The 15,656-nt window shown below is 26.4% G+C and overlaps 1 protein-coding gene across 2 annotated transcripts in view; it reads right to left on the reverse strand.

Annotated features, from left to right (window-relative positions):
• The window catches only part of LOC111681584, a 111,621-nt gene that overhangs the window by 20,745 nt on the left and 75,220 nt on the right, over positions 1 to 15,656 (reverse strand). For both annotated transcript variants that reach the window (XM_046949916.1, XM_023443429.2), the window contains exons 8-9: positions 9,332 to 9,462; positions 6,431 to 6,590 (exon numbers count right to left, since the gene is read on the reverse strand). In XM_046949916.1, coding sequence (XP_046805872.1) covers positions 6,431 to 6,590; positions 9,332 to 9,462 — 291 coding nt within the window. The remainder of the gene's footprint in view (positions 1 to 6,430; positions 6,591 to 9,331; positions 9,463 to 15,656) is intronic.

The following is a 15,656-nucleotide window of genomic DNA, read 5'->3' on the forward strand; positions in this document are numbered from 1 at the left end:
CAAAGCACTTCAGGTAAAGTATTTTAAAACGCAGAAGTTTTTTTATATATTATCAAAAATTAAAGAAAGAACACTATAAATATATTTCAAATAATGTAAGAACCCAACAAAAAATATCTTCCAAAGAACGAAAAAGAAATAGAATTTACTCCATGGAAGTATAGAAGAACAAGTGGCTTGTCATATAAGGGACATCCCTATTATTTTATTTCCAATTCACTGCTTCTGAAATCATTCTCAAGAAGTTTTATTTTACGTTATTTTTTGAAGAGAAATTGAAGAATTAATTTGACTTTAAAAATATTAACATTAATACACCTTAAATGCAAAAGCCCAAAAAATTAAATTTTTAACCTTTAAAATGTAAGAAAAATATATTTTCAGCAAGGAAAAAATAGAATAATTTTCGCTTCTTTTTTCTGAAGGAGGCATTTTTGTTGGGGTCCTAACACTAGGAGGTATGATTAAGGGAGACTCGCTCATTAGAGAACATAATTTTTAGTTTTAAAATAATATTCTACCAACAACCAAACATTAGAAACCAACATAGAAAGTAATATTAAAACAAGTACTTTAGACATGTTACACTTTAACAACCAATAAGTACTTAAAAACTTTGTAAACAAATTGTTCACCATTTCATTCATCATTTTTTATTTTATTTTTATAAATAAATACATAGATTAAAAAATATATATTTTTTTGCAAGGCACGTGTAGAAGCGATCTAATGTTATAGATGATACATTCGTCAATGGTAAACCATAATATTTTAAAAAAGATGTCTAAATAAAAACAAAAAATAAAGAAAAAACATAATTTAAGATGTAATTTTATTAAGGGATTTTGGAAAAGTTAAATAGGATTTTATGTTATTTGCTTTATTTTATATTATATGATGATAAATAATTTACAATATCCAGCTAAAATTTGTGTCTGTTTTTGAATAAAAGTAAAAAGGTCAATGAACTTATATTAAATTTGGTATACACCATCGTTTATCTCTATTTTACTCCGTCTTAAATGCAACATTAAAACTACCACAAAATCGTTAAATAATCCTGTTCTTTAATTTATCTTGAATATAGATACTTTTATGTGTATAATTTTATGACACTTAATGTATCTCTAAGCATATTAGATTGACTCACAGAAAAGTGATGATTTCAAAAATCTCTTTTTGAGCGTTATAAATAAATATATCAAAAATAATTTCTCTTGTTATTGAATAAGGTGTACCCGTCTAATATTCATATATGTATGTATTCTAATTACATTTGACACATTTCTTCCATTTATCATACGATATTTGTATTATTATTTTTACTTGGAAAGCAACAAAACTCAAGTCAAAAAAATGGAATATACATAGTTACAAGAATGTAACAAAGAAAAGGCTCTCATCTCAATACAATAGCAAATCCCAAACATTTATCCTTTTATGTGATTATCATCACAATGTACTATTCTATATTTTTTAATAGGAATTTAGCAATGGGAGACTTATTTTTTTATTTCATTCTCTTTTGTGTCTTCATGTGCCTTTTGTTTTGTGTTGCTCTTTTAAGTAAATTCCATCTTATGAATGTTAAAAACAAAAGAACAGAAAATAATAAATAAAAATCTTCTTGCTTAAAATAAAAATCCATTTAATACAAATGTACTTTTATGTACATTCATCCCAACTTAGAGATGCAGATGAAAACAGTAAAAGAACCTTTAAGTACGGCATAAGATAAATCCAACAACAAATGAAATAAGTAAGAGTGTTATATTCGGTTATGTCGAATCTAATATACCCACCATCAATGAATATGATGCTAATTTAAAAACGATCCTAAAGATAGACTAAGGGTTTTATAGATCGTTTGATTGGTAAATATCTTTTCCTATTTTTTTTTTCTCGGAAAGATCTTATGTAGGGTTATGATCAAAGATAACAATAAAATATCAAAAATTTTATGCTGATTTTACTAACATAATTAAGAAAATATAAACTGCTCTCCGGAGGCCACAGGTATGAATTTTCAAAAATGTTTTGTAATAAAGAATATCTGTTAAAAATTTTAAACCTCTAGCTTATATTATGCTCTATTGTGTTTTTCAACAGGCAAATGTAGAATTGGAATTCCGATGTGTTACAAGGGGAATGCCGAAATCAATATACCATCCATATTTTTTGATGGTGGGTATAAAAAGACAACGAAAGGGACAAATAAAAAATAAAACTAAATTTTGTTTCAAGTATATTTTTCTCATTTAAATATAATCTGCATTTTTGCATATAGTATATAGATTTTCTTTTAGAAAAATTCTAAACAAAATAAAAAAGAACTGAGGAGATTTGTGCTATTTTTGTATTGTTTTTGATGCAGCTATGCGACCGCCAAGAGAGCTGCTTCCTTTTAATTTTAGTATATATTTTTGCTTTCTTTTCATTCAATATTTTAATAAACATATTGTCTCATCTGTGAGTTATGTTGCCTTTTGTATTCTTGTTTTACTTGTAAAATATAGTAAATATATATTTACTCTTAGTCAACTCTAAGAGTAATACAACTTCAATAATTCAAAGTCCTAGAATGAATATTTTGACCGAATCTGATACATTACAGAGTTACAAATGATAATGTATAATAAACTTATACATATTTGATTTATTTATAAAAATTTTATTTTCACGAACATTCAATTTCTTTCCAGTTTTAAAAAAATTTCCAAGAAAAATAATTTTTATCATTGCGCCTATAACAGAGATTAAACTTTAATATTTTTACAGAAAATATTTTATCTTACTTCTGTTTAATTTTCCACTTTGGTTATACTGCAAAACTAAAGCTATTGAAGAAAGTAGAAGTATTCATTAGATTCTATATAAAAAATATAAAATGTTTCTTCATTTTAAGAATTTTTTCCATTTTTTGTTTTTTACGCTAATATAAGTTACATCTTTAATTTCATTTCTTTTTTTCATTTTAACAAGTACTTTTTAAGACGAAAAAAATTTATTTCTTAAGGACCTCAATGTCTGTATTGTACGTTTTTTGGCTTATAAAGCCTTTCACTTGACTTAATATTTTTTAATAAGACTCACAGACTACAAATGAGGTTGAATCAATTATAGGTACAAGTATTTATTTAGCAAAAAATAGTACTTTTTACAAATGTTATTACAACAAAGAAAGAATTATGGAAATGAAATAGATGAAAAAATATTTAATCCTTTTTACTTTTTATTAGTACAAGAAGATGATTAAAACTTAAAGAATTATTTGATAATGAATTTGTTATATACATTTAATAGAAATAAATAGTAAATAAATAATATTTTTCTGTGGGACTACTTGCTGCTCAAAAGTTTTTATTTTTAGGTAAAAAGGGAAACAACTCTTTTGAAACCTAAATAGTTTCATATTGGAACTACCACATATGTATGTTATGAACCCAAAGAAAATATGGTCAATTCCATGAAAAGGAAAACCACGACTGAAAAAAATAAAACTCTTATAAGTTCTGCATTTTTGAAGATAATTCAACAAAATTTGGTATATGATCTTTTGAAGTACCAAATACTAATACTGGTGAAAATTTTTAAAATCGGTCTATTTTTATAAGCCTAAACCTTAATGCCGATTTTCATAACGATTGGACCTCATTTGAGCCTAGTTTCATTCAAAGATTCATTTCTGAAAATCACTTAAACGTCCGTAACTCACCTCTAATCACTAGTATTATGATAAATAAGTTTTATATGAATTAAAATCACATCCTAGAATTTTAAGAGGATCAGTTCATATAACTCCATTTTTTATTTTTATAAATAAATTACTTAAAGATGTATATAGGTTGACCATGTCCGACTGCACTTTCCTGAAAGGATAGTGTCAATCATCGACCGATAGATTTTGACTTGTATAAAACTCACTTATGTCGAATTTCATCTATATACTAGTATTTTTAAGCCAGTAATGAGCGTTTAAGTAATTTTCTGAAAGGAACATTATATGGGGGGTAGAGTCAATTATCGACCGATCCTCATAAAATTTAGCATTGTGATTTTGGATCATCGCTATATTCGTATTTTTAAACACTTGTATGGGGCTACCCCGATATTGCCCATTTTCAATACCAAACAAACCTAACCTATAAGAAATATTTATGTGAAATTTCATCCCTCTTGCTCTTTCCATTCGGACTCTATCGTGGTTTCAACAGACCGACGGACAGACATGGCTAAATCGTCTTAGAATTTAATGAGGACCCATTTGACCCTATTCCTACACAAAGTCCCCTTCAGAAAAAAACTTGAAGTTCAAGATTCACTAATAAACACTCATAACATAATAAATTCCTACATACAGAAATTTGGGGTAAACTTAAATTCCTCCACTAATATTTGTAAGGATACGCCAATACCTACTCTCACCTCATATGAGTCCACTTGTAAAAATCTCTTTTTTTGTCAACAATAAGTAAAAATTTTGCTAAACTGAGATAAAAATTAAACTAAATGCTTTATTTTTTGAAAAATAATCAAACGGTTTAACATACTCACTGGTATATGATATTATATGGTGGGCCATTCCCGGCTATACATTCATATTTCTTTATAAAATGTTATTGATACTTATTTATCTACTAAAGCTAATTAGTTTTCATGTTTATAAATAGCTACGTAATTGCAAACAAATATTCTCAATAACTGCAAACATAGTATTTCACCTTATGTCCCTAACATTTACCACAGTCAGCAAGTTTTTATTAAAATGTATTTCTTTGCTTCAGGAGATTTTTCCTTATTTGTTGCACTTTTATAAAACTTTACTAATTGAAATCCTTCCAAACGAAATCTATAATTAGTGTAAGTAAAACAAAAAAGTAAAACAAATGGTTGTTTAAGAAAGTTATGTTTTTCGATATTCTTTGCACACTTTCAATATTCGTTTGTATTATTTTCATGTTTTTCTTTTTTGGGTTAAATTTTGTTCATGTCTTACTTACAATTGTAAGGATAATTGTTATAATCAGCGAAAAAATTTAAGAAAATTTTGTAACAAAGAGAAAATTAATTACAAGATTACAACTGAGAAGCACATGTGCCAACGTAAGCTTTAAATAAATTACAATTAAAACACCAAAATATGTTATTATTTTTTAAGAGAAGTAAAGGAAATTTAAGTTAAATTTTCTTAATTTCAATCTTTCATATACTTTTCTATTGGCTTAAATTTGTTTTAGTTTACCTTGTTTAGCTGTTGAATATACATATTGTTACATTTATGACCACTTTAAGTGAAAAATCTAATCATACAACAAACAATATGTATTACTATAGAGACCCATACTTATTCTTTGAAAAAATTACTCATACGTTGCTCAACACACCTGTAAACATTTATGTATGTATATACATGGTACATAGCTGTTTAGTTTTTCTTGTTAGTTAGTTAGAATACTGTTTGTTGTAGCTTTTGCTTCTATTATGCATTAAATGAAGAGTTCACATGAGACTTCAGATACAAGATGTGATTTATAAATTTTTATGATGATTAAATAGCAAAATTTTATAAAATGTGTGAGAAAACTTAACTAGTTTTTCTCTGTTCTAATATGATAATGTAATGATGTTATATGAAAATTCTGTCAAATAGACACTTAATAATTTTCGTCAATTTTGTAGTATAATACAGGACAAACAATTTTTAACCCAGTGACCAGAGAAACAACGGTTTGCTGGTTAGTAGGTTGTTTATCGTGGTGTTCACTGCACGTGGTCTTTGTTTTGACAGGAGCACTGAGAAATCTCAAGATGTCATTAAATTTAGACACAGATGTTTCACCAACGTTTGATGTTTATTAACTGTCAAAAAAACTGTTTTTCTTAGCGGATAGAGTTATATATTAACAGAGAAAATGGATGACAATTTCTTGTTTTCCCTGTCTTTGCAATTGAAACAGAACTCATTGAAGGTAAGTCCAAGCCTGTGTTCTGTCAAACGGTAGACACAGCATTTTTATCATCCAATAAGAAGGCAATTAAACAAAAATAAATATAAGAAATAATTTTTTTAAGTTTTAGCACAGGACGAACTCACAAAAAGATAGATAAACTAATGTACCGAGGTACCCAAAAGTAAAGCTATTTTAAAAAATACTTAGTAGTTCAAAATGTTTGTAATTTTATTAAATTATTAGGGTGTAAACTTTTTTCTTCAAAATTATTTATTAATTTAATACCAACAGCTAAAAATAGTTCAAGTTTTTAAACTTATGGGAATACGAATACCTAAAAAATAATACAAAATTACAAAAATGTTTTCTTGTTACACTATTATTCCCTTGTTTTTGAAAATAGCAATTCATTTACCTTAAAGCAACTAAGTAGGAAAAAGAAATATGAAATAAAAAGTGTAATAAATCTGTGTACTTACAACGTATACGTAATGTCACCGGATTACTAGTGCCTTTGCCTTCAGAATTTACGGCCAGACAAGTGTAATCACCGGCAGATGCACGTGAAACACTTTGTAGGACAAGTGATTGATCCGATAGTATGATACCAGCTGAAATATTGTGATGTAATTCTTTGCCCTAAAAAAGAGAATAAAAACATGATATAATATTGCAAATAATAATTACTTCTGTCAAGAAATAATCATTGTTAAATTTTGAAATATAAACGATTTTAACGCTTTTTTCTTTAAACCCCTTATTCCCCTGAAATTGCTTGAGCGCAGATGAGAATAATCTAATGCAATGAAATGAAAGGATATAGATGAGGAATAAACCTAAATAAAATGTAGAAACTATGTGTGACACGGAAAATAAGTGAAATGAAAAGAAAATATTTCGTACTAATACTGATTGCTGGCTGTGTACATATTGTGTATGTTGACGAATATGAAGATGACCTTGTTGAAACTACCAGACTACAATGTGTCAACGTCAAGTAAGTAATTGTTTGTTTTTCTATAGTTTCTTTCCCTTTCAATGAGTTCTTGCAATAACACACAATGAAAAATATATGAAATGTTGTAAAAAATTGTAAGTGTTGAAAGAAAAAAGGTTTTAATAAATGTATAAAAGTAGACAAGAAAAAGGTGTAAACAGAAATCTAGTTATGTATATTACGTGCATACATACATAAATATTTTGTTGAAACGCAAATTTGCAAAAAAAAAAAAACAGATGTGAAAAAATAATAATTTTCCAGCATAATAGCAACAATGTACATATATTTGTCCTTGTCAGAGTTTTCATCTTAGAAAAAGAAAAAATTTTTGGATTTGTTTCCTAATGGCTACATGTTAGATTTTTAATACATGTATTTACACTCTCCTACAAATACCCCGATACTCACACATACGAAAAAGCCTTTCGTCACATCTATACTTGAAAAAATGTTTATCTTTGAAAACCCTTACTTCAATTTTTAAACAAAAACGTTACAATGTATATGTAGGTATAATAATATATATGTATGTACATAAGTACGTGTGTTTTAATACAAACATGGAGCAAATTATTCTAAAGACATTGGAGTTAAATAACGGATTACCACATCACTGTGAAAAACATGCTGACAGTTAAACAGACGGACGTCAACATTTCTAAAAACAAACAGATCCGTAGACAAGAGAGAAAATTGCATTAGTTTTTATTTTCCTTTCTATAGCTCATCTTTGGCTGAAAACCAGGACTATTAGATGGATGGTGGATGAATGAAAGCTTAAGAAAAACATGTTATAGAAGAAAATGTTAGAAGAAAAAACATATAAGTTTTTCTTTGCTGAAAAAAAAAATATATTTTAAACCCTTCAGAAGCAATGGATAATAAAAATGACAGCAAAATTTATTTTTAATAGATTTCTAATAATCTCTTTGTGAAGAGGGTATGGATTTCCAAAAAGTGAGGGCTTATGTGGTTTTTATAGAGGTCTGTAAAATAGTTTAGTTGTTTTTGGTTCACTTTTGGCAACTGCATAAATTGTCATTAACTTTAATACGGAAATTTTTGATTTTAATGAATTAAAAAAAAAATTGTCAATAGCTAATACTTAATAATTTAAAATATGAATTTTTAAAAAAGATTTAGATAGAAAAATGTAAATATATACGTATTAAATTATAATACAAAACTTTATTTAAACACTCTTAAAAATTTCGTTCTTCAATTGTTCTGACCCAATTTAAGCAAAATTTATACATGTTAGAATATTTTAGACTTTTAATTTGTATAAAAAGGAACTGGATTTTATTCTTTAGAAATTGAAAATAAATATTTTCCATTATAAAATTTCGGCAAGTTATTTTTCTTTTTTCGATTATAGCTTTATTATTTTTGTGATTAGAAATAAAGGGTTAATTTTTTTCGCCAAGTTTTAAATTGAAAAATCAAAGCATTTGACACAAAGAAAAAGGAATAAGTTTTTTTCTTTTCATTGAACAAAGAATACTGTGCCTGGCAACAATAAAAATTTTCCAAGTAATTAAACAACATCTTCATTATTTTTCCACCTAAGCTCTTAAAAAAGTAAAATATTTCAATACAGACATACATATGTATGAGTATCTTACTGAAGAAAACACCATTTTACTTCTAGTCTTTATAATTTTGTTTCCTGTAAGTGTTAAGTGCAACTAAAGTAAGATAAACTGTCAAATAGTTTTTTACTTTTTCTGTATTTTTTCTTTGTTTTTTTTTTTTCAATCATGTTTCGAACTTTGTGCATTGCTGTTGTTGCTCGTTACTATAACACATCAATGCATTGGTAACCCTATACTCTTAACATCAATCTTTTAAGGATTCTTTACTTTAGCTTTTATGTCGTAAAGTATTTTGTAAATGGTTTGTGTGCGAAAAGGTAAAAACCCTAGAACATTTCTTAATTGCACACGTGCAATTTGGTTAAATGAAAAAATATAAGTACAAACAATAAGAAAAATAGCTAAAGAGTAGCAAGGAATTACTAAAAAAATGTTGTTGTCGACTAACGCGTATGTTTTAAAAATGTGTACATAACCTCCCTAGTGTACAATAAGACAATTCTTATCCCCCCATGTTTGTTGGTTACTTAAACTTATTACAAATTAATTAAGTTTACAACAAGAAAACGAACTAACAAAAATAAAAACAGCAGCAACATTATGAACAAAATTTATATAAATAAACTTAAGAGTAAGAGAAAAAAATGTTAAATGATCCTTAAGATGTTAAAATGTTACATTTATTTTCTTTTTCTAAACACTTTTTTTAATTATTTTTTAACCTTGTATTTTTTCGTTTGTATATTGTTGCGGTGTCAATGTGCTTCTCTTAAAATTATACTTACATTATGAAACCATGACATTTTATAGGGCTTGGGATTTGATTGTATAACACACTCAAAATAGACATCATCACCCTCTTTAATATCATCTGGATTAAGGGATGAACCCATTTTTAAATGGGCTGTAGGTTGATCTGAAAACAAAATATAAACAAATTAAAAAGAATTTTACTAACATTTCTATATAAAATTACCAAGTGTTAGATATTATATAGTTCTATTTTTAAAGCTAAGTGGTAATGATTTTTTACGATATTTTTCTTTAATTTTTTTTTTTACTCCTGCCTAAGTTTTATTATTAATTTCATGTCATTTCTATTTTGTGTTTTATTTTATTTTCTTTCAGTCAATTAAACCGTTTTCTACACTTCTTGTTTCTTCGCTTTATGGCTACATAACCACAACTGATGAATAAACTGAAAATATACAAAATAATACTACTCGATTGTCCTATCTATTACGTATGTACAATATTTTATTCTCTTAAAATGTTTGATATGACTTTAGTTAATTTAAGCAGTTCAACAAAGTGTCAATGCAACAAAAAATAACTGTAATTATCAATAACGTTGGCGTATTTTATCAAGCTTTTACATTTTCTTGTATGGAAAATTGACTTACTAGGTAGCGATATGATTTATTTTAGGAAGGGTAACTACCCGTCTTATAATTTAAATAAAATAATCTGACTTGGTTTACGATTTTTATGTAAAATTAGTCCACTGCCTAAGAATTTCAATTAAAAACAGTACACCGACACAAACAAATTCTGAAAATAATGATGTACCGTGTAAATCCATATCAATACAAGCATATACAAGGTTTCCTACATAGTGTTTTATATTTTAAAATGATTCTTGTATACACATTAGGGTGTCCCGTGGACCATTATTTCAAGCAATATAAACATTTTGTTTTTTAAACTTATTTTATTTTTTCTTAGAATACCAAAAAATTTATTTTTTTATTAATCCGCTCAAATTTTCAAAATTTTAGGGAAATATTACAAAAAGATTGAACATATATCAAGGCCCCTTTCAAAAAAGTTTTAATTTAAAAGGCAATTCCTCCGGACACTCTACTTTTGAAATACTTGCTAATTTTTGTTTTCATTTTCCAAACTGAACAAATGCAGCACAATCGACAACTGAATATCCATCACTTTAGCTGAAATCTTTTATTTTTTTTGTATTGCTTTACAAATGTGCAGTGTACATTAGGTTTGTAACCTTTTGCAAATATCAAAAATACCATAGTAGGACCTTGTCGAGCGTGAACAGATGTGACGGATTATGGATATCATAAGTGATGGATCTTAGGAAATTTCTCTTTTTCTAAATGAGAAAAGTAAACGTTAAATATTTTTGCACTTGTATTATATTATCTTAAATGGAACATTGTTTTTTAAACCCCTGCTATGAATTATAGATAATAGTATACATTTGAAAAATATTAAAATGTTTTTGTAAAAATAGCAAACAAAAGCATTTTAGATATTTCTTTCGGTGTGAAGGGTTCTTTCACTGAATTGACTTAAATAATAGCCTTTTTTCGGACAGTATTACCTGTTAGGTGGCGACGTGATATTTTGCTGTCCAAAAAAGTTATACCCTAATTAACATACATACGCATTTGAGTTTTTCACACAATTACATTTTATATTCGGTTTTTATGGTTTAACTTTATTTCTTTATCTCATTCCGTTGTTTGTTTAAGATTCACGCATAAATTTCAGACAACTATAAAATGTAGGGAAAATTGAAATCGTTTAGTTTGACTACAGTTCATACGTGCATCTAATGCATGAATTTCCATATTTTTATAAGGTTTTTATTTCTTAGCTTGTCCGTATATGTGTTCATGAATACAACTGATATGATTATAAAATTTTGTTCGAAAATTCAAAACCTCTTAAAAATGGGAACCCTCAAAACTATAATTACTGTATAATTTGAGGACAGTTTTTAAAAAGTTATCAGAATTGTCATGAGGTATTTTAAACTTTTAAATTTTTAGGTCTTATTCATAAATATTTATCGAATATAAATATTACAAATCGCTTCTACTCGGAAAATTCGGCTTAACTTGGGTCATGGAATAAACCCTTCCCAATGAATAAGGCCAAATATACCATTCAAAGGCTTATATAAACTTTAATATATAATTTTATTTCATTTCTAATAATAAAAAATATATGTAGTATAATAATTAACGACTTATTAGGAAATTGTAATTTTTGTGTATTACATATTAAAAAATTTCTTATTTATTTTTTAATTTTTAAACAAAATTTTCCAAGAAAAATACAGCCATAAAATAAAATACAATACCTAATATTTTAGCCAATGTTCGGTAATTTAACTGGTCATATTCTTTTATAACATGTTATAAACAAAAATTTCTTATACGAGAAGAAAACCAAGATAAAGAAAAATATCCTTAATACCACTATGAAAGCTAAAACTAAAATAAAAATCTTAATAAAACAAAGAACAAAACTGTTCGTATTTGTTTATTTATTTCCTTTTTTATTTTACAACCCCATCAAACCAGTAATTAAGTTTTCTGTTGTTTGTTTAATTTTTATATATTTTGGGAATGTCCTTGTAAATTGTTTATGGAAGAGGAATTAACCTCATAAAGTAAGTCAGTGAAATTATAACAAAACATTACTTTAAATATCCTATATAACTAAAAACGTACTCGAGTATAAAAAAACCACTAGTTAATCTTTAAAATACAACGTTAACCAACTAAATCCATTGAGATTTACATATTGTGGTATATTTTTTATATATATATTTTTTTTTTATTTATTTCCTCTTTTTTCATTACAGCCTGCCTCACGTTTATTTGGCTGAGTGAAAAAAATGTATATAAAATCAGCGTATTTTAATGCCTGTTTTCAAAAAAGAAGAAAAATATATATATGTATAGAATATATACTAGTGGAAGTGCTTGGTAATTGGGCCAATGTTTACTTTATGGACTCTGGGTATTGTTACAGTAATATTAACTAACTAACAGTAAACTTTGCAATTCAGTTAAATTTGTTTGCTAAGAGCAGGTCTCTAAAACCAAAAAATCTTTTTTGTTACAAGCAATTGTTCACAGTTTACATAGACAAATTTTATTCTCAATTAAACAATTTAAATAAAATTTATTAATTTTATTTAAACTTTTGGTATTTATTGTTTTGATTATTTTATTAATTAGAAAAGTATGATTTTATAATATTAATAATAATTGTAAAATTTGTTTATTTTTTAAGTGAAAATCGTTTTAATACTCTGCTCGTTATCTCGGTTCAATGTAACAGTGTTTGATTGTTTGCATTTTTGTATGTGTAGTATGTTAAGTATTGGATTGAGTATGAGTGAAGGTGTGCTCAACTTTTAATACTTTAAAATGTAAATGATTCTCAGGTGAGTAACAACATTGTATGTACTCATAATATGTATTTGTGTCATTTTGTTTACAAACTTTTTCGCTTACTTTTTTTGCCAGTATATTTGTTTGATTACTTTAACAATGTAGTTTAGTTTGTTTGGATCGTAAAATCGTAACGAATACAACAGATGATGTGAAAAAAGGGTTGACACTAAACATTTGCAGCAACATGTTTGATTTTTAAGCATCAGTAAATTTTGATGAAAATAATGAATTATTTAAAAAGTTTTAGAAAATGCCAACATAAACATCAGGTGAATAAACCTTAAAGTGTGTTAGTAAATTGTTGATATAATCAAAATTTAAAATTTTTATTAAACAAATTAAGATTTAATAAAAAAGAATTTACACTTATTTTAGTATTTCAAAATATCTTTGGAGTTTATTTAAGTATTGCAAATTTGTTAATAAATAAATACATATGTATATATCCAATTTATTTAGTTATTACTTTACGTGATAATCAAAATACGTAGCCATCTATATGATTTATCAACTTAAATCCTTTTTTGTACATGAAAGGAAAATTTAAAGAAATCTGTTTTACAAAAATAAGTTCATCAATTGATTTTCTTATTTATATCGTAGATTAGTATAGAGCTCCCATTATTGTATATTAACTCAATATTTTAACATGATGATGTCATTAGAGACAAGTTCTTACTACAATCAACTACAAGTAATTAGAAAACTAAGTCAATGTAATAGATTATTAAATGTCTATATAACACATTATTAATAAGACATAATTTCTTCTATGAATTCAGAACTATATGAATTAGCCAAGTTGTTTCTGTGTTATTATAAATAAAAAATTTGGGATTATTGTGGTGACAAATTCAAACAAAAAAGTACGATTACAAAACAATTTTACATACATATATTTGCTCAATTCATTAAGAATGCAATTTTTAATATATTAATACATTTAACGATAAATGTTCGTTTATGATAAATCACTGTCATCCATTAAAAAATTTTATTTACCCTGAACTCAAAAATTATCGGGACCTTCATATTTATTCTATATTTATTCTCTATTACAAACACATAATAAATTTCAACAAGAACAGTTAAAAACACCTTCTGATTATAATCCTATGGTCACCACAAAAAAATAATATATTTTATTTTTCCCCCTAATAATGTCTCATTGCCCGAAAACAAACCAATTTCAAACATACCGCAACATTTAACCCCATAAGTTTGGTGTATTTGAAAAAAATCCTTTAGCACACACATAAAACAAAAAAGTATGTTATATTTAATTAAAATAAATGTTATATTGTTTAGAAAACCAAATAACCAAAAACTATAAAAGCCTTCCATTTCACAAACATACATACATTTGAAGTTGATTGAACTTCATCCCTTGAAAATTGTGCAATTTGTCACTTGAAGGGAGGAGGAAGTGGATGTATGTGTTAGCGAAGTAGTGGGATTTAGCTTGTAAATAGTAACCAGTACATAAATATTTCAATATTATTAGCACACAGAAACCAATAGAAAAAAAAGTCACTTTAATTTATAGAACACTCATTTACACATATAAGTGTTTCTAAAACAATTTAAAGCAGTAGGAAGGCTAGATTTTATAAATGTAAATGGCGTTAAATGATACACAGCCACAATGCAAAATTAGTTTTTTTTAAATTAAATATATGCATATTTGAAAACTTAGATGAACACATGCAATTTTTTGTAACCCAATAAACATAAATTCTTAAATGAAAATTATTTTCCAATCGCTTTAGATTCTAAATTAACAAGCTTGGAACTAGTGATGCTGCAACTACTTTTGAAACTAACTACGTATCAAAAGTTTGCAACTACTTTATGGTTGAAATAGACCGATTTCAACCATTTTGGTCGACTCAAAATGTAATTCTGAGCCTATTGGTATTGCTCTTGTTCTAAGAAGCGAAAATTAGTAGAATTTACTCTATGAAAGAACTGAGTATAATCCAAATTCGATCAACAATCATTTGCTTCATAACGCTTCCAACAATAACAGACAATTATTGTAAAATTACATAGCTCTCTTACTTATTTGTGGGAAATGCTTACCGGGTTATTTAATATATTTAAGTACTTATATAGATATTTGGTACATTTATAAAACTATATTGTAAATATACACACAAACACTGAAACAAGGTGACATTAAAATAAATTGTCAACACAGGACCAAATACTGCCTGAATTTGTTTAAAGTAAATACAAAACATAACAGCTTTAGACATGTAACTCGCACACTACAATCATTTAATATTGGACACAGTTAACAGGAACATTTCAACACCAAAATTAACAAGTATGTAGTTGTTGCTAAATTTTATTTTGTTTTGTCCAATACGATCTAACAATAATGTACCTTCATACATTTATGCACACACATAAAGTAAACATATAAATACATACATATACAATTCTAATGTATTTAATGGTAATTTCAATTGTTTTTTTATTATGGAAAAAATAGAATAAAACATATCGAATAAATGAAAACAGCTATAGAGCAAACTATGTTTACAGCAATAATAGTATAAACATATTGTACATACTAGATTGTAAAAATAGAAAACAATGTCTGCAGAAAAATATTACAAATAAAGTTTATAGACATTGTTGGTTATACCAGAAGTGTCCAAATGTTTTAAAACTAATTAAAATTAGAAAAAAATATTTCATATCTTCAAATATTATTATAAAATCTTAAGACCTTAACTCAAACGCAACGTTTAAAATTTAATTGCAATTAATTGATACCCCTGCGCACAGTGGTATAGGAAAAAAAAAAGAGGGAAATAATTCGGTAACTTCTAAACGGTTAATCCGATTTTAATGAAATTTGGTATGCACAAAGAGGAGGTGTTGT

Source organism: Lucilia cuprina, chromosome 4 (genome assembly GCF_022045245.1).
Source record: "Lucilia cuprina isolate Lc7/37 chromosome 4, ASM2204524v1, whole genome shotgun sequence".
Classification (NCBI taxonomy): Eukaryota; Metazoa; Arthropoda; class Insecta; order Diptera; family Calliphoridae; genus Lucilia; species Lucilia cuprina.